This window comes from Podarcis filfolensis, assembly GCF_964270895.1.
Source record: "Podarcis filfolensis genome assembly, chromosome: 13".
NCBI classification, from domain to species: domain Eukaryota; kingdom Metazoa; phylum Chordata; class Lepidosauria; order Squamata; family Lacertidae; genus Podarcis; species Podarcis filfolensis.
This window is the reverse complement of record NC_139615.1, coordinates 42720145-42739378: the sequence shown is the minus strand read 5'-3', so window position 1 is coordinate 42739378 and position 19234 is coordinate 42720145. Positions and strand designations below refer to the sequence as shown.

Below are 19234 nucleotides of genomic sequence, written 5' to 3'. Positions count from 1 at the left end.
TTTACCCTGCATTGTGGCTTCCTTCAGAAACTTGTAGCTCGTCTCAAATGTCATTTGCTGCAAGGGGGACGAATTGGACTGTATCCCAAACCGATTGAGTGGCTTGTAAACACCTTCAAAGCACATGTAGTCCGACACCAGAGAGAGATGTCGAGGATCAACCACAATCCCTGTCAAAACAAGGAGGAATGTTAGAGCGTTGCCTCTTTAAAAAGTTAAGAGGGAGATGAAAGGGGGACTTTGATGGAGCCTGTCCTCCAATATCTTCCTTTAAGTCATGCTGATAAATCTTTACTAAAGCATCATCTCTTTGTCCTGTAAGAGCACTGTTTACGAGAGAATGGGAAATACAGCCAATACAAGCAGAATGGAGTTTTTTCCTCCCCAAAGCTTGATCAGATAGGCTATGTTTTGCATCTACAGTTAGGCACAACTGACAATCTAAAACCATCTTACTGTTGCAGCACTCGAGGAACTTCAGTAGTAGTTGAAAGGTAGATATAAGAAATTAGATATATTAAAAAAAAGTTTAATTATGATAAAAGTGTGTATTGGCAATCAGTAATATGAAATCAAGATATGTAATAGATGGGAGGTTGGGTCTTTAGTGTTAAGACCAATATATGTTTTTTTGTTTGTTAAGAAAATTATGTGTCTATGGTTATTTTTTTTTATAAATAATATTTATTAAAGATTTTTAAAAATTATAAAAAAGAAAAAACAAAAAAAAGACAAAACAGAAAAATAGAAAGAAAAAATACATCCATCATTCTCAAGTTTTTAACTTTCATTACCTTCTTTCTTTGACCTCCTCCTCCTCCCCTTTCTTGTATCCTGGTTAATAATTATCACAGCAAATCCTTTCCATAGTTCTTAATATTTTGTCCTTACATTATCTTAATCTATTTTCATCTTGTCTTATAGCAAACCTTAAAACTTAAAACTTAAATCTTATTTTTACCAACTTCTCATAACCATATCATTAACCTAATTCTTTAAACATTTTTACTAGAACCAAGTAGTTCCATTTCAACATTTTTCTAACATTCATCAATTATTTTAAAACAGTCCTAATGATAAAAGAAAAAAAAAAGTAAAACAATCCAATCTTCATCCAACGTCCCTTCCTCCTGGTCCCGGATTTTGTCAGTCCTTTTTGTCCCATTAATCTAGCGCATTAACCTGGTATCCTTATATCCGAGGCCCTCAAGTCTCTTCCATGTCCCTTCCGCGACTCTTCTTCATATTTTCCTTTCACTCGTGGGAACTCCACTTCCCCCTCTTCGCTTCGGAGCCCGTTAATGGGTTCCTTTGCGGGTTGGGGGGGCGCTAAAGGTGCCCGCCGAGTCCCATGGTCACAGGCTTCATCCGCCTGTGATTTTTTAAAGGGTCCCCGCTTCGCCGTAGCGGAAACGATCCGTTTCGCGCGGAGCTGGTCCCTCCAGTTCAGAGGGAGTCCGCCATTCCCGATGGCGCCACCCCGGAAGTCTCATGTGCCTATGGTTATTCCTGTGTGTAATTTGGTATTTGTGTTTTTTCTTTTTTTGTTGCTGTATCAATAAAAAAAAAAATTAAAAACCCCATCTTACCATATGCAGCAAACACATCTTTAATCTCTTTCTCAAGGACTTTCAAGGCAGCCTCAATGCCGTAGGTATTGGCCATCGCATGAATATCATTGCAATAAAGCCGGTTCACGTCAAAAATCTAAAAGAGAGGGGACAGTTGACAGGTGAGCTACTTTTTGAAGTTAATCAAGAAATGTGTATGTAGCTTGCTGGAAAGCAAATAAAAATGCAGCAGCTTAACAGACCAAGGGGAAGGGGGATTTATTCTAAACATGCCCATTAAAAACCACACAAACACAGACTGCATGTGACTCAATTTCTTAGGGCAGAGGTGTGCATGATGCAGACTGCATGACTGATCATGACCACACCTACTTGCTGCAATTATCATTTGCATATTCCATTCCAGAAACCGTTACAAGCAGTTTGCTCTAATATTTCTTAAAACATTTAAGTTCTTCACAGCAAGAATCAGGAAATACCGTATTTTTCGCCCTATAGGACGCACTTTTTCCCCTCCAAAAATGAAGGGGAAATGTGTGTGCGTCCTATGGGGCGAATGCAGGCTTTCGCTGAAGCCTGGAGAGCGGGAGGCGTCGGTGCGCACCAACCCCTCTCGCTCTCCAGGCTTCAAGAAGCTATCCGCAAGCCTTGTGCGCCCGGCGGGAGTTCCCGCGGGCTCGCAAGGCTTGCGGGCGGCAGCCTCCAGCCCGGAGCATGGGGCGCCCTCCAGAGGACGTCCTGTGCTTCGCGCAGGTGTCCGCAAGCCTTGCGCGCCCGGGGGGAGTTTCCGCGGGCTCGCAAGGCTTGCGGGCGGCAGCCTGCAGCCCGGAGCACAGGGCGCCCTCCGGAGGATGCCCCGTGCTTCGCGCAGGTGTCTGCAAACCTTGCGCGCCCGGCGGGAGTTGCCGCTGGGCTTGCAAGGCTTGCGGATAGCAGCCTGTTCTGGGGGCTGGGGTCGGGGGAAGCTCGGGCTTCCCCTGCCCCGCGGCTGGGGGGGGAAAATAATTTTTTTTATTCATTCCCCCCCCCAAAATGAGGTGCGTCCTATGGGCCAGTGCGCCCTATAGGGCGAAAAATACGGTATATGTTAACACATATTGGTTGAACCCCTTATGGACAGCGCTGTTCCCCTTCTCCACTAGTGTGAGCCACTTTCCACTGAATTTCTGTGGCTTCTTACTATCCTTTGACAGTAGCTTTTGCAAATATCAGGCATTAGAAATGCAACCTCAATTTCCAGGGCACTTTGCCCAAACACAAAAGGAAACGTTTCCTCAAATTTGCTCACAGCTACTGAAGCAATAGGTCAAAAGCAGTTTTATTTTGACAATGGCAAAATCACAACGCTCTACTCAAAAGCAAAAGCTGGGACTTCTCACTGAAATCAGCGGCACTATTATCAGCTTAGCTTTGGTGCGACCGAGATCTGCATAAGCTTCTCAAGCCGCCAGGAAAACGCTGCAAGGTAAGCTTAAAAAAAAATATCAGGCCATTCTCATGACAGGCTCCCCCATTGCTCATCGTTACATACGTCAGCATATCGGAAAAGCTCAGGGAGATTTATCCCTTCAGTCTGCAAAGTGAGCACCATCTCTCCTTTCTTATTGCTGGTTTCGTTTAAGAGACACCGTGTGATCCCTTTTGTCTCCTGGACAACAGTGTTGTTTGCCAGAGTTGTCACAAGTGAGGCAAGGTCAAAGTACTGCTTCGTTAAAGGAAGTTTCAGTGAGACCTAGAAGGGGACACAATATAATCCTGTGTTAAAAGGCAGCCTTTTCGATCCACTGAGAAGAGCAAACCTAACACCCACTTTAGTGATGTATGGAAGTGAGAGCTGGACCATAAAGAAGGCTGATTGCCGAAGAATGGATGCTTTTGAATTATGGTGCTGGAGGAGACTCTTGAGAGTCCCATGGACTGCAAGAAGATCAAACCTATCCATTCTGAAGGAAATCAGCCCTGAGTGCTCACTGGAAGGACAGATCCTGAAGCTGAGGCTCCAATACTTTGGCCACCTCATGAGAAGAGAAGACTCTCTGGAAAAGACCCTGATGTTGGGAAAGATGGAGGGCACAAGGAGAAGGGGACGACAAAGGACGAGATGGTTGGACAGTGTTCTTGAAGCTACCAGCATGAGTTTGACCAAACTGCGGGAGGCAGTGGAAAACAGGAGTGCCTGGCGTGCTCTGGTCCATGGGGTCACAAAGAGTTGGACATGACTAAACGACTAAACAACAACAACACCCACTTCTTAATACAGTGATTTAAAAACAAACCTCCCAATGAGCTAGAACAGTCGGTGAGCAGAGCTTTGGGACCCGCTGTCCTTTAGGCTTCCACTCCTGAAACATCTCAGAGCAAATAGGTCTGGAGATTCACCCTCTTTTGGAATCGTGACAAATGTAGTAGGTCCCCACAAATTGATGTGGGAACACTGTATTGCACAAAGCAAATGGTCACTTCCCCTCCTATTATTTTATCATATTGTGTAGGTATTTTACTAAAAGATTTCTACTAGCTAGTCATTTTCTTTTAGAGCTTTATCTGCTGCTTTTATGCCTATATCTGTTTGTATTTGGTAAATAATGTTTACATTTTCTTATTTGCAAGCCACTTTAAAGCCTCTGCAATAAAGTGGGCTAAAATGCTAAATAACTAAATAAATAGGTCAACTGCAACATTATGGTTTGTGTTCTGCAGCTTGAACACATCACTTTTCAGACGCACATACTTCCACCTCCTTACCTTACACCACAGTTCATTTTTTATGTCGTAGGCATAACTCTCTATGGAATCGCTGCTCTCCTGCACAGCATTAATTCTCTGCTGTGCTAATTCGTCCAAGTTCTTCCTCTTGTTTCGAGTTTGTTGACTACAGGAAGGAGCGTAAGGCTCATCCTGAGATTCTGTTCCCTCTGGGCTCCTCTCATCCAACCCTTGTGTCTCTTCCTCATCCGGAATATCATCATCATCTACCTCGTTGTCCTCATCGCTCTCATAATCAACCTGCAAGAAAGATACACTTCAGTCAGAGGCGAACCATAACCAAGAAAAAAAGAGAGAGGGGAAAATGTTTAAACAAGTTTAAGGAAGTTTTGCATCTCCAAGTACTAGAACCAGTGTACAAGGATAATTTCAAATTTCACTTTCAATTGGGCCATAGAAAAGAATCTTCCATTGATCTTAATGTCCTGATCCCAACCGGCACCCCACACTAGTTTTCTGCTTAAAAACCAACAAACAGCACCTTCGGAGGGTGATTTTCAGAAGGAAAAAAACTGTGAGACCCCTGGAGCAATAGCAGGTTCTGGATCAGGGCCCTATGGATGCTTTCCCTCCAAAGTAAAAGCAGGCAGGTGAAGCCTTGTTTAAAAACATGACTTACACAGGCTGTCATCTGGCAACCGGTATAAAGCTGCTTTGTGTCATATACTTCTCTAGACAACATATACTCAATACAGAACACTGCAAGCCAAATCTTTAATGAAGCGGATTTATTACTTGGTCAAAATATTGCTCCTAAGGTATTTAGACCCTTCCCTTTACCCCACCTCCCTTTCCTTCTGCTTCAGAAGCTGACCCGAGCAGAAGGCCTGTCTTAGTCGGCTCTTACTGAAACAAGCAGAGCCTACTGGGACCTAAGAGGGACGCAGGTGGCGCTGTGGGTTAAACCACAGAGCCTAGGACTTGCCGATCAGAAGGTTGGCGGTTCGAATCCCCGCGACGGGGTGAGCTCCCATTGCTCGGTCCCTGCTCCTGCCAACCTAGCAGTTCGAAAGCACGTCAAAGTGCAAGTAGATAACTAGGTACCGCTCCGGCGGGAAGGTAAACAGCGTTTCCGTGCGCTGCTCTGGTTCGCTGGAAGCGGCTTAGTCATGCTGGCCACATGACCCGGAAGCTGTACACTGGCTCCCTCGGCCAAGCGAGATGAGCACCGCAACCCCAGAGTCGGTCACGACTGGACCTAATGGTCAGGGGTCCCTTTACCTTTACTGGGACCTAACAGTACATCATTACCTCCTCCTCCTGCTTGGCTCTTCTTTTTGCATCTGTAGCATCATCATCCCCTTCACCTGTTTCAGCATCAGGAGCACCTCCTCCTCCTCCTCCTTCCTCAGCTACAGCTTCATCGTCACCCTAAACAAAGAGAAAAGCTGCAAGGGGGAACGGCCTCGAGATTCACACTTTTACATGGGTTATTTGGGTCATATTGATGAGGCTTGAAAGAAATACTAGGCATAAGAGCACTCTGCATCCACAGAGAACTAAGCTTCCACTGCGCAAGGCTTCCTTAATTTCACACTTGATAGCGCTGTTAAGGTCTAGAAGGTAGATTACCGTATTTTTCGCTCCATAAGACGCACTTACGTTTTTAGAGGGGGAATGCAAGAAAAAAATATTTTTAAAGGGAGCGCTGAGCAGAGCCTGTATGCTCAGCGCTTCCTTTCACAAGCCGCGTGGAGCTTGTGTGCGGTGTGAGGCTCTTGGGGGCTTTTCCCCGAGGAGGGAGAAGGGCAGCCCGTCACCCTCCCTCAGGGAAAAGCCCCTCAGCGCGGCTCTTTAAAGGGAGCGCGGCTCCTGGGGGCTTTTCCGGGAGGTGGGGGAAGGGACTGAGGGGCTGCCCTCTGTCCCTTCCCCCACCTCCGGGAAAAGCCAGCAAGAGCCGCATGCTCTTTAAAGGGAGTGCGGCTCTTGCGGGCTTTTCTACGAGGTGGGAGAAGGACAGCTAGTCATTGACAGGCTGCCCTTCTCTCACCTCGTAGAAAAGCCTGCAAGAGCCGCGTGGAGCGTGTGTGTGGCTCTTGGGGGCTTTTCCCGCCTGCATTCGCTCGATAAGACGCACACACATTTCCCCTTACTTTTTAGGAGGGAAAAAGTGCGTCTTATGGAGCGAAAAATACGGTATTTCAACAGTCTAATGACTTATGAGAATCATACAGGAAGCAATTGAGAGGCTTTCTAGCAGTAACTATTGCTTTGTAGAATATCCTGAGGAAGCTGACCCGCTAGGAGAATCTTAGAGCAGTAAAGCTAAGATCCTTCGAAGGTCTGGAAAACAATCTTAAATCACCAACAATTCAACCGGTCATTCTCATCAATTGCAATGCCGAGACCAGCATATTATTAAATCGGTTTTTACCTTGGGCACAACTTACATGCCTGTATGACTGCTAAAAGCAGCATGAAACATTTCCAAGGGGGAAAAGCTCAAGAAAAAAATACTTTGATTCAAGGTCAGAAGGAAGTATTCTTATACTGTATAACATATCTACACAAATGATTCCTGGACACTTGAAAAAACTCCTGCGTACTTAAGATAGCAGTTTACCACTGCAATACAGTGGTGCCTCGCAAGACGAAATTAATTCGTTCCGCAAGTTTTTTCTTCTTGCGAGTTTTTCGTCTTGCGAAGCACGGTTTCCCATAGGAATGCATTGAAAATCAATTAATGCGTTCCTATGGAGACCGCTTGCCAGGCTGGCGGTGCGGAGAAGGGCTTTTCTCCCCACCGCAAGCCTTCAGGACAGGTACGGGAACAGAGGGGAAGGCGCGCAGCGCTTCTCCTCTGTTCCCGGGGCTTGCGGTGGGAGGAGGGTTTTTCCTCCTCACCGCCAAGATTCAGAACAGCATTCTGAATGTTGGCGGTGGGAAGGAAAACCCTCCTCCCACCGCAAGTCTTCAGGACAGCCATCCGAAGGCTGGCGCGGGGAGGTCTCTCCGCCCCACCGCCAGCCTTCGGAGCAGCCTTCCGAAGGCTGCCGGTGGGGCGGAGAGACCTCCTCCCGCCGCCAGCCTTCGGAGCAGCCTTCCGAAGGCTGGCGGTGGGGCGGAGAGACCTCCTCCCGCCGCCAGCCTTCGGAGCAGCCTTCCGAAGGCTGGCGGCGGGAGTAGGTCTCTTCGCCCCACCGCCAGCCTTCGGAGGAGGTCCGAGGACAGAGGGGAAGACGCGCTGCGCTTCCCCGCTGTCCTGGAGATTTCCCTATGGGCTTTCGTCTTGCGAAGGAAGCCCATAGGGAAATTCGTTTTGCAAAGTGCCTCCAAAACGGAAAACCCTTTCGTCTAGTGGGTTTTTCGTCTTGCGAGGCGTTCGTCTTGCGGGGCACCACTGTACGTGAAAGAATGAACTGCAGGAGCAAAACTATGCAAATAAAAATGGGCTGGGATTTTTTTACCAAGCCTACCAAGGATTCACAGTACAAACAGACTCAAGAGGACTAGATTTTTACCTGGTTTTCTTGGGATACGCCGTCTTCCCCATCGCCTTCTAAGTCCCTCTGCATTGCTCTTCGAGTGCTCACAGTATTGTAAGATGCCAACTTAGAACTCTTCCTCTTAATTGTTTCAAGCAAGATTTTAAAGAATCTGGAGTAAGGAGTAATACATTCACAATTAAAGCCTCAAATTGGATTCCAGACTGTGCATCACCGCAACCAATGCTAGACATGCTTCCTTTCTGGATCCAGACAAGTCAGAGGACAAATTCAAAGGGAATTTCCCTGCCAAGATGTTTTTATAATTAAAATTAATATAGCTATTGTAATTCTGAAACCTATAGTTTTCATTTCATAAGTAGGAGGGTAGCCTCAAATAATGCAGAATCTGGTTATAGGTCTAGTGAAAAATTCCTGAACTAGGGATAGCCAGAGTCTGGGGCAATATGAAAATCCAGTTCAAGTGAGAGTATACAGACAATGCCTGGTCTAAAATTGGAATGAAGGAAAGCAATCTCCTTCTCATTGACACCTAATCATGTTTAAACAATTAGCAAAGTACAGCTTTGAGGTTTAAGATCTCTGCAGTCCAAAGATAAAAGTCTTGAGAAGGAAAGAACACAAAAGGACTAACCTCGATTCCATAAAATGCAATATGTCCCTGGGCTTCACGCATTTCTCTTCCTGGTAGCATTCATATGGTAAGAAAGTAAATTTGATGGTGTAGATACGGTGCTTGCTTACCATCCCCTCCAAACACAAAGACTCTTCAATGTCAAATTTTTGCAAAACCTGAAACAGTAAGAAGAATGTCTAAATTCTAATGCCCTATTAGGAAGCTGTCTGTATCTTTGTAAGCCATCTCGCTGCCAGTACAACTGAAGTTTCCCTATGGTTAGCCTTCTTTCAAACTGAAGTTTTTTTCTAAATAATTTTAGCCTGCTCCGTTTTCAAGAATGTGAACGTTCCATTAGGAAAACACACACACGAAAAAAAAGCAGACTTTCAAATCTGAAGCGCCACTGGGATTCTGAACTTCCACACAGCACAGAAAGCAATTGCCTTGAGAATTTAGAAGGTGCCTTACAGCTGCAGTTAAGGGACACGGGTGGCGCTGTGGGTTAAACCAGAGCCTAGGACTTGCTGATCAGAAGGTTGGCGGTTTGAATCCCTGCGACGGGGTGAGCTCCCGTTGCTTGGTCCCAGCTCCTGCCAACCTAGCATGTCAAAGTGCAAGTAGATAAATAGGTACCACTCTGGCGGGAAGGTAAACAGCGTTTCCGTGCGCTGCTCTGATTCGCCAGAAGTGGCTTAGTCATGCTGGCCACATGACCCGGAAGCTGTACGCCGGCTCCCTCGGCCAATAAAGCGAGATGAGCGCCGCAACCCCAGAGTCGGCCACGACTGGACCTAATGGTCAGGGGTCCCTTTACCTTTACAGCCGCAGTTAGTGACTTGCACACCATGAAACCTCCCTCCCTGCCCTTTACAAGATGGCTTCAGGAGGAAGGAAAAAGTAACCATTTTCACTTTCCCGCTCTCCAAAAACCTCCTCTACAGTCCACTGGAGAAGGATATGTGCCATGATGTTGTTGTTGTTGTTTTAAAATCCAAAACACATTCTGAGTTTTCAAAACGGGGTGGAGGAAGAGAAAAAACCACACCACTTCTCTTGCTGCACTATATAGTAATCAAGTGCTCATGCTCAGGTCTGCAACCAGCTCCAAATCTGATCCTTTTGTTACTTTGAAATACAGTGGTACCTCGGGTTAAGTACTTAATTCGTTCCGGAGGTCCGTTCTTAACCTGAAACTGTTCTTAACCTGAAGCACCACTTTAGCTAATGGGGCCTCCTGCTGCTGCCGCGCCGCCGGAGCACGATTTCTGTTCTCATCCTGAAGCAAAGTTCTTAACCCGAGGTACTATTTCTGGGTTAGCGGAGTTTGTAACCTGAAGCGTCTGTAACCTGAAGCGTCTGTAACCCCAGGTACCACTGTACCAGAAAGGAAAGGCTTTAGGAAGGGAGAGGGGAGGTCTAAGACTTAGATGCAAAGATACACACTGCTCACCCCACCCACCAAAGTCTCTGCTCATGACAGTGTCTCCGCGACCAATCAATCCATATAAAGAATGACTTGCCTCGCCTAAGCATACTCTGGTAAGCTGCTTCTTCAGCCTCTTCACCTTCTTGTGAGCTTTACTGGTATTAAGTACAGGAACACTCATCATCGGGGTTTTAATATTAGCAGTAGCCACCATCAGGATCTCCCGCAACCTATAGCAAAGAATTATTGAACGTTTAGACACACGGATATTAAAGAAACATTTTTTTAAAAGAGAGTTCTTACCTGCAGAAAGTCTACTCTCTTTATAAGTGGGACAGACACTCAACATTGCGCTAGGTCCTGCCCTCTGGGGACTGAAGGGAAGGGCTAAAACTTCCCCAGAAGGCAGAAACTACTCAAGATGGCAGAGCAGTGAAAAAAATATGAAAGCAATTATTTTCATTTCCCAATGAAAACAAAAGTTATGGGGGGGAAACTAAAATGGCAAGAATAAAAAAATTAACTTATTCAATTTTTCATGATAAGGCAAGTCTCTGCCTTTTTCTATCTGCATTCAGTGCAGCACAGCTTAGAGAGAGAATTGGTTAGGAGAAGCTCATTCTGGAGCAGGGTCTTAAGCGTTAGTACAAAACAAGACAACACAACATTATCTTACCTCGGGATACCGAGTGTGACATTCATTTCGCCTCTTCCAGCAAAGTGAAAGGTGTTCAGAGTCATCTGCGTGGAGGGCTCTCCAATACTCTGAGCAGCAAGGAGACCAACAGCTTCTCCTGGGTCACAGAGCGATTGCTGCCACTTCAAATGCAGCAAGTCTTTTAACCTGAGGACACCCGAGTAAGGAGCTGGTTTATGAATTTGGTATCCTGCCTTTCTGTATAAGATGTGCTCAAAAGTTACTTACAATAAAACAGCAATGTCAAAACGACAAATTGCACCAGACTAACCTTTCAAGGAGGCAACCAATTCTAACAAAACTCCCTGGAAAAGCATAGCCTTCACTGTCCTCTATTTCATAATCTGGGTGCTGTGATTTTGATGCCTAAAGCAGAGTCAAAATGACACCCACCCACATCCTGTGCCGGCGTAAAGGCTTTAAAAGGCCTTGGTGCATCATTCAAATAGCAATTCCTGTCTTCATCTATCCCACCTCCTTCCTTAGACTACAACTCCTATGCACAATTACCAAGGAGTAAGTGCAATTGACCAGTAGTGATGTATGGAAGTGAGAGCTGGACCATAAAGAAGGCTGATTGCCGAAGAATGGATGCTTTTGAATTACGGTGCTGGAGGAGACTCTTGAGAGTCCCATGGACTGCAAGAAGATCAAACCTATCCATTCTGAAGGAAATCAGCCCTGAGTGCTCACTGGAAGGACAGATCCTGAAGCTGAGGCTCCAATACTTTGGCCACTTCATGAGAAGAGAAGACTCCCTGGAAAAGACCCTGATGTTGGGAAAGATGGAGGGCACAAGGAGAAGGGGACGAAAGAGGACGAGATGGTTGGACAGTGTTCTCGAAGCTACCAGCATGGGTTTGACCAAACTGCGGGAGGCAGTGGAAGACAGGAGTGCCTGGCGTGCTCTGGTCCATGGGGTCACGAAGAGTCGGACACGACTAAACGACTAAACAACAACAACCAAGTGCAATTGAGTCTGGGAGGACATTCTGCACATTCCTCTATCTCTCTTTGCCTCTCTCAAATACGCACAAATTCTCCAGCTCCACATCAGATTCAGTGCCAGCGTCTTAACTCTCTGCACCTGTTACCTAACAAGTGTAGTATTAATGATTCCTAAAGCCTCCTCTGTTACTATTACAGAAGTAATTCTTGGAAGATAAAAAGCCAGTCGTACAAGTAAGGACAGCAAAGAGAGAACCCTAAACCAGAGATAGGAAACCCGTCACTCTCCAGATGTGGTTGGACTACATCTCCCATCATCCCCAACTGTCAACCATGCTGGTTGGGACTGATGGGAGTTGGAGTCCAGAAACATCCAGAGGGCCACAAACATTCCTCACTCCTGTCTTGGACCACCGGTTTGTGTTGGATGGCAAGTAAGCAACAAAAAAATGTATTAGGTTTATTATTTGTGAATTAGTAAAGGTAAAGGGACCCCCTGACCATTAGGTCCAGTCATGACTGACTCTGGGGTTGCAGCGCTCATCTCGCTTTATTGGCCGAGGGAGCCGGTGTACAGCTTCCGGGACATGTGGCCAGCATGACTAAGCTGCTTCTGGCGAACCAGAGCAGCGCACGGAAACGCCGTTTACCTTCCCGCCGGAGAGGTACCTATTTATCTACTTGCACTTTGACGTGCTTTCGAACTGCTAGGTTGGCAGAAGCAGGGACCGAGCAACGGGAGCTCACCCCGTCGCAGGGATTCGAACCACCGTTGACCTTCTGATCGACAAGTCCTAGGCTCTGTGGTTTAACCCACGTCCCTATTTGTGAATTAGAACACTGTTAATCTTGAAGATTTAGGCTCTTTTTCAGGATTATAAAGACATTTCAGCTCCACACCGGGAAACTACTGTAGCGTGCCAAAGGACAGTCACATGTTGACAACCTGTTCAGAATCTACAGCAACTTTGTGATGCAATCAATTGTCTCTTCACAATAAGTAGAGACCTAAGATGTCGCTTAATAGATACTTAAATGCATAGATGAGGCATTCTGGACCCTAAGACAGAAGCGGCAGTGCTTGCATATGCCTTAAAATAAAAATTGCTACCTCTGAGTAGAAAGTTCAGATTTGCTGTAGCTCGTGTTGTTCCGAGCGTCCCACTCTCTGAGGAAATTCTCAACTTCGCTTTCAAATGTTTCCGATACCGAGGCAAAATGGATGTCTGGTCGCCAGACAGCAAGGCTAGGATCAGGACACTTCGCTGCCTTCTTTTGATACTTCCTTCTCTTCTTCTCGCTCAATTCATACCACACCTTTAACAACTGAAATGGGTAGCAGAATTAAAGGCAGCATAAGTCCCCCCCCCCAGTATTGTACGCAGATTTCCTACACTTGAAAGAACAATTTTTAAAATAACATGGCACAGAGGCAAATTACCATATTTTTTGCTCTATAAGGCGCACCAGACCACAAGACGCACCTAGTTTTTGGAGGAGGAAAACAAGAAAAAAAATATTCTGAATCTCAGAAGCCAGAACAGCAAGAGGGATCACTGCGCAGTGAAAGCAGCAATCCCTCTTGCTGTTCTGGCTTCTGTGATAGCTGCACAGCCTGCATTCGCTCCATAAGATGCACACACATTTCCCCTTACTTTTTAGAAGGGAAAAAGTAAGTCTTATAGAGCAAAAAAATACGGTATTTCCCTTATAACTACAAACATCATAAACCACGCAAACCTTTGCATTCACGAATCGTTACAATCAACTGCAAACCACCCAGACAATTGGACAGTATATAAATATTATTGGCATCCATCTCAAGAGACAATAGAGTGCACTTCTGGGGGTGATGTCAAACTGCCACATTAGCAGCACTGAAGTGACCTCCCTGGGGTGCAAGCCTGGGCAGTGTGTATGGAGGTCTTGGGCTGCTCAGATGACAAGACCTCCCTCTCGGCCTTGCAGATGTGGTCCAATGGAAAGCAGAGCAATACATTTGGCACCAGCTTGGCTGCAGGAGTTGCCGGAAGGAGGCATACAAGACGCCATCCAACCACCTTAGGGATTCCACTCTGAATTTGTGTAGAGTTTACTCCTTAGCCTTTTTCTTCTTCCAAAGATATCCTGCAAGGCACTGGAGCAGGCTTCCTCAACCTCGACCCTCCAGATGTTTTGAGACTACAATCCCTATCATCCCTGACCACTGGTCCTGCTAGCTAGGGATCATGGGATTTGTAGGCCAAAACATCTGGAGGGCCAAGGTTGAGGAAGCCTGCACTGGAAGTTTAGGATCAATTTTCCTTCTCCAGACAGAAGAGCATATTTACAGCTTTATTCAACGTAGATCAAAACAAGGGAAAAACATGACTGCTTGCATCCGTGTCCAGGAAAACAGCCGGAACAAAAACTATATATAAAACGGAAGTTCCCCGAGAGAACAGTGCTGGGAGTAAACAGGCATGTGACACACAACAATCATGCCTGACCATTTAAGGTGGAACGGAACTATATGATGGGCTACCTTCCTAGGTTGACAAGCCCCACCTGTATTGAAAATTACCTGCAGAGTTGCAGGATCTCGCCCATTCACAAGTTCTCCTGCAGGGATCTGTGCTTTTACACTAGCCAGCATTTCCTGAGAAAACAGCAAAAAGCCTCCTTCCCTCCTCAACGACTGCTGATGCTTGCTCTGCCATCTCTTGATGGATCTGAACTGGCTGTCTGCTTGCTGGGGGTCCATTTTCGGTAACACTTCATCCAAATGCTTTGATTTCTCTATCACCTGTAAGAAATATACAAAAAACAGTTGATGGGGATGGAACACTGGTCACTTACCGTGAAAGGGCCTTTTCTGACAGACAGCGCTATGCAGCCATTGCACATACCGTATTTTTCGCTCTATAAGACGCACCAGACCACAAGACGCACCTAGTTTTTGGAGGAGGAAAACAAGGGGAAAAAACATTCTGAATCTCAGAAGCCAGAACAGCAAGAGGGATCGCTGCGCAGCGAAAGCAGCAATCCTTCTTGCTGTTCTGGCTTCTGGGATAGCTGCGCAGCCTCCATTCGCTCCATAAGACGCACACACATTTCCCCTTACTTTTTAGGAGGGAAAAAGTGAGTTTTATAGAGCAAAAAATACGGTATTTCATTTCTCCCAAAAACCCTGCAACATGCCATTTTCAGAATAAGTCCTTTTTAGAAGAAGATACACTCCAAAGTCTACGGAAATAAACGGAGGCAGAAAACCCTACCTTGTGGTTATCCGTGATGAAAGGGAACTGCTTTGAATGCAAGAACTGCGTCTTGGGGATGTCTAGGCCATCTTCTCCATAGAGAAACTGGACTAGGCTGCCATCGCTGTCTCGCACAGTCAGGTCATAGTGAACTATCAGCCCTTCCAAATGTTTTATGATACACCTGCACAAAGATTAGCGTGACAAGAGGAGGAGAATGTTAGGGGACCCTGAAGTCAGTGTCTTTAAAAGATTTACTAAGAAACTTTAGAAATGCAGCCGCTGGATACAGCACAGCACAATGCCTGCTCGCTAATGATCAATTTGACATGAAAGAGGCTATATTTAAGAGGGCTAAATAGTTTGCTCCTTGCTGATTAGAAATAGGCAGTACAGTGATGTGCAGTGCATGGACTAGGGGGACTAGGTTAGTCCCCTAAATGTTCCCGGTAAAGGTAAACGATAAAGGACCCCTGGATGGTTAAGTCCAGTCAAAGGCAACTCTGGGGTTGCAGTGCTCATCTCGCTTTCAGGCCGAGGGAGCCGGCGTTTGTCCACAGACAGCTTTCCGGGTCATGTGGCCAGTATGACTAAACTGCTTCTGGCACAATGGAACACCTTGACGGGAGCCAGGGTGCATGGAAATGCCATTTACCTTCCCGCCGCAGTCGTACCTATTTATCTACTTGCACTGGTGTGCTTTCGAACTGCTAGGTAGGCAGGAGCTGGGACAGAGCAATGGGAACTCACCCCGTCGCGGGGATTTGAACCCAGTAAATTAGAGTATTAAAGTCTGGTGCCTCCCTCCCAAAGCCCAGGAAGCTTCTGCCCGGTTTAGGGAGGGAGGCACGATGCTCCAACAGGGTCCAAGAGCCCTCCCAGACCTTCCCTAAGCCAAGCGGACTTTGGGAAGGAGGAACCAGGATTCCAGCATCCTGTCAGAGGCCTGGCGCCTTCTTCCCAAAGCCTTAGGGAGGGAGGTGTGATGCTCATGTTTGCAATGTCGCCCCCCGCTCCAATCGCCCTTGCAAGCTGGCACCCCTGGCCCTAACTGTTCCCCTATGAAAAATTTCACTGCACGCCACTCACTGAGGCAGTAACATCGGTAAGTGTAAAAACAGAAACACTGTAATAAAGCAGCTCCTACCTTTGAAGGTATCCAGAACGACTGGTTTTGACAGCTGTGTCCACTAGACCCTCCCTACCAGCCATACAATGGAAGAAGTACTCCTAAAGCACAAATATAACCTCTGTGAGAAAAAGACTCTTGCCCTGTGTAACCAGGCAGCAGCACGCTACGTAAGGCTCTGCTTGAAACTGGCCTTCCAGAAAGCAATATCCAACAGAACAGAATTAGATTATGTCAGCTTGAAGGCACATTTAAATCACATGAGAGAAATGTAGCCCAGAGAAAGAGAGTCAAGGCGGAAGAACTTACGGGCGGTTTAATGCCAGTGAGGAATCTGCCAGCCACAAACCCCCCTGATCTGGGGGGAAAGTCATAAGGTTGGAAACATGGCAACGATTTGCCAGATGGCATCAAGGGAGGCCTTCGACCTTCCAACTCAATCTGGCCCAGCAAGCAAGAAATCTTTAAGAAGGCAAGAGAGACACAGTGAGATACAAACACAAGATCAGATCAGAATTAACTAGCTTACTTCTTTGACTTCTTCAAATAAAACTATAGCTCTTTAAAAATATGTTGAGTTAAAACATTATTATTATTTTGCTTATATTCAGGTTTTGACATGTAACCTGCTTTTGTCATGTTTTCATCCTACTAGAATAATCTAAAAAGATCCCTGTCATTTCTCTCTGATATTTATGCATTTAAATACCAACAAGAGGAACTGAAAACAAGTAGACAGGAGTGGTGGCTAGCTAATCTTCACTGGCGTCCTAAAATAAGAATGTTCAGAGCAGAACGATTTGTAGTCATGAATGGTCACAAAATGAATCACTGCTATCACTTGGCTATGCACAGCGCTCCTGGTTCAGATATTGATCTCGCTTTGCAGATCACAGCTAAATTGCACTGTCTGAAAATACTACCTGCATAGTATTCACAGTAGAACCTTTGGCTCCTGACTGCACCATCAGCTGCAAGTTATTCTCTGGGAAACGCCGGTGAAGTCCAAGAGGCATGCACACCTACAGTTTTGGGGGAATAAAAGAAGAAACAAAGTCACTGTTTAAGCCAGGATGACACTACCAAGAAATAGGGGGGAAATAAAAAAAACCAATGGGGAAGCTAAAGAATCAACTCTCTTTTCTATATATTGTTACTGGAGCTACAATTTCTTTAGTGAAAAAGCAGTATGAATTACTCTGTCAAGAGCTAGTGTAGTGAAGTGGATAGGAATCCGGACTAGGACCAGGAAAGGTTGAGTCCCCCACTCCCTTTGCTATCTATAAGGCCCACTGGGCAGGCCTGGGCCTAACCCACTTCACTTAATTGCTCCAATCATAAAATGGAAGAACTCGTATATTACGTGCCCCTGAGCTCCTCAAACAAATGTACAGATACATTTAAGCATCTATATCTATATTTCTGTGGACTGCACAGGAATGATAAGAAGTCCAATACAGGATGACCTCAAATTTCTTGATGCAAACCTTGTTAATCTCATTGCTGTAATGGTTGACTTCCTCTTTGAATTTCAGATCGACCATGTTAAAATCTCTCTGGTCTTTGTGAAGATGGGCGTCTTGCCACTTCCCTCGGACCTCCTCATCCAATGAGGTTTGAGGCAAGTTAAACGCAGCTTGAACAGCCTGAAAAGAACAAGGCGGTGTTAAGGGCCAAGGCAGTTATAACAATGCAAGGCGCTTGGAGAAGTGAGACCTCCCCCACCCCCCCAAGTATCAGCTTACCTTTGTACCACACCGGGTGCTTTCTTTAATGATCTTGCGCCTCTTGTGGTCTGCCCGGTGTTTGACCAAGATATCTTCAACTCCTAGAATGAGAAGATAGAACTGAGTGCTTAACCTCTCCCATTTGAGATTCAGCAACAGTTTCTTCAGGGGGGTTTCCCCCTGAAAGGAAGCTCTTCTCTGCTAAACCCAGACAGACTTTCTGCTCTCCTTGGCTTACCAATTACTTTATTTAAGCAACTACCTTTTTATGAGGGACGCGGGTAGCGCTATGGGTTAAACCACAGAGCCTAGGAAGCAGCTCTTCCTCCGCAGAGGAGGGAAGCCACGCCTCCAGTGGGGAAGGGGTGCAGGGCTTGGAAGATGCAAGGGAGAGCCACAACCATCGAGCCTGAGCAAAGCAGGGGGGGGAGGCAGGTCCCCCTTTGCCCACGCCCTCTCTGCGCAGTCGGTTTACGCGCAGAGAGGGGAGGCGTAGGATGGGGGGTCAAAAGACTGCTCTGCTGGGGTAAGTTTAAGGACCGCCCACTCCCAGATTCTGCTAGTCAGTGGCGTAGCGTGGGTTGTCAGCACCCGGGGCAAGGCAAGTAATTTGTGCCCCCTAACCCGTGGATTTGCGCCCCCTAACCCTAACCCCCAGATGTTGCGCCCGGTGCGGCCGGCCCCTCCTGCACCCCCCACACTACGCCACTGCTGCTAGTGACTGAGCAGACACGGAATGGAGATGTTTTGCACTGTGAATGTTTTTGCACCGATAATAAAGCCTTGAAAAGACCAGCGGGGGTCTTGCCTGTTCGCTCTCGAGCAACCACGCCAGCACACGTAACATATAGGCACACAGGTTGCGCTTCCCGAATGCTTGCGAGACAAACATTCACCTATCCGAAAATGAGGAATTAGTACCCCAACCTCACTATACACACGACAGATTCAGACAGCTGAACAGACAGAATTTTTACTTCTTTACCTGCCTTTTGTAGGTTGGCTGGGGAACTGTAGCGATCTGTACTTTACTAAGGTTTCAGAAGGTTTCTTTTGGGAGGGGGAGTCAAAATTCCATGGTCAGGAACACATTGGAAAATTCCTCATAGGAATCAATCAATGGGAACCATTATTTGTCAATAAAGTTCACAAAGAAAAGATACACACTGAACCAAGAGAGAACCATCCAAATGCAGATTAAAGGTAAAGGTAAAGGGACCCCTGACCATTAGGTCCAGTCGTGACCGACTCTGAAGTTGCTGCGTTCATCTCGCTTTATTGGCCGAGGGAGCCGGCGTACAGCTTCCAGGTCATGTGGCCAGCATGACTAAGCCACTTCTGGTGAACCAGAGCAACGCACAGAAACACTGTTTACCTTCCCGCCAGAGCGGTACCTACTTATCTACTTGCACTTTGACGTGCTTTCGAACTGCTAGGTTGGCAGGAGCAGGGACCGAGCAATGGGAGCTCACCCCATTGCGGGGATTCGAACCGCCAACCTTCTGATCGGCAAGCCCTAGACTCTGTGGTTTAACCCACAGCACCACCCGCGTCCCCCAATTGCACTTACTCCTTGGTAATTCTGCATAGGAGTTGCGGACCGAGCAATGGGAGCTCACCCCATTGCGGGGATTCGAACCACCGACCTTCTGATCAGCAAGTCCTA

The 19234-nt window shown here is 46.5% G+C and overlaps 1 protein-coding gene across 1 annotated transcript in view; it reads right to left on the bottom strand.

Annotated features, from left to right (window-relative positions):
• POLR1A (RNA polymerase I subunit A) overlaps positions 1–19234 on the bottom strand; it is a 41669-nt gene that overhangs the window by 2094 nt on the left and 20341 nt on the right. Inside the window, exons 17-33 of the mRNA XM_083582382.1 lie at positions 17587–17669; positions 17329–17487; positions 16765–16863; positions 16151–16303; positions 15860–15942; positions 14731–14896; positions 14037–14258; positions 12585–12799; positions 10505–10672; positions 9923–10058; positions 8418–8575; positions 7799–7934; positions 5589–5708; positions 4317–4577; positions 3103–3303; positions 1590–1707; positions 6–170 (exon numbers count right to left, since the gene is read on the bottom strand). Coding sequence (XP_083438508.1) covers positions 6–170; positions 1590–1707; positions 3103–3303; positions 4317–4577; positions 5589–5708; positions 7799–7934; positions 8418–8575; positions 9923–10058; positions 10505–10672; positions 12585–12799; positions 14037–14258; positions 14731–14896; positions 15860–15942; positions 16151–16303; positions 16765–16863; positions 17329–17487; positions 17587–17669 — 2643 coding nt within the window. The remainder of the gene's footprint in view (positions 1–5; positions 171–1589; positions 1708–3102; positions 3304–4316; positions 4578–5588; positions 5709–7798; positions 7935–8417; positions 8576–9922; positions 10059–10504; positions 10673–12584; positions 12800–14036; positions 14259–14730; positions 14897–15859; positions 15943–16150; positions 16304–16764; positions 16864–17328; positions 17488–17586; positions 17670–19234) is intronic.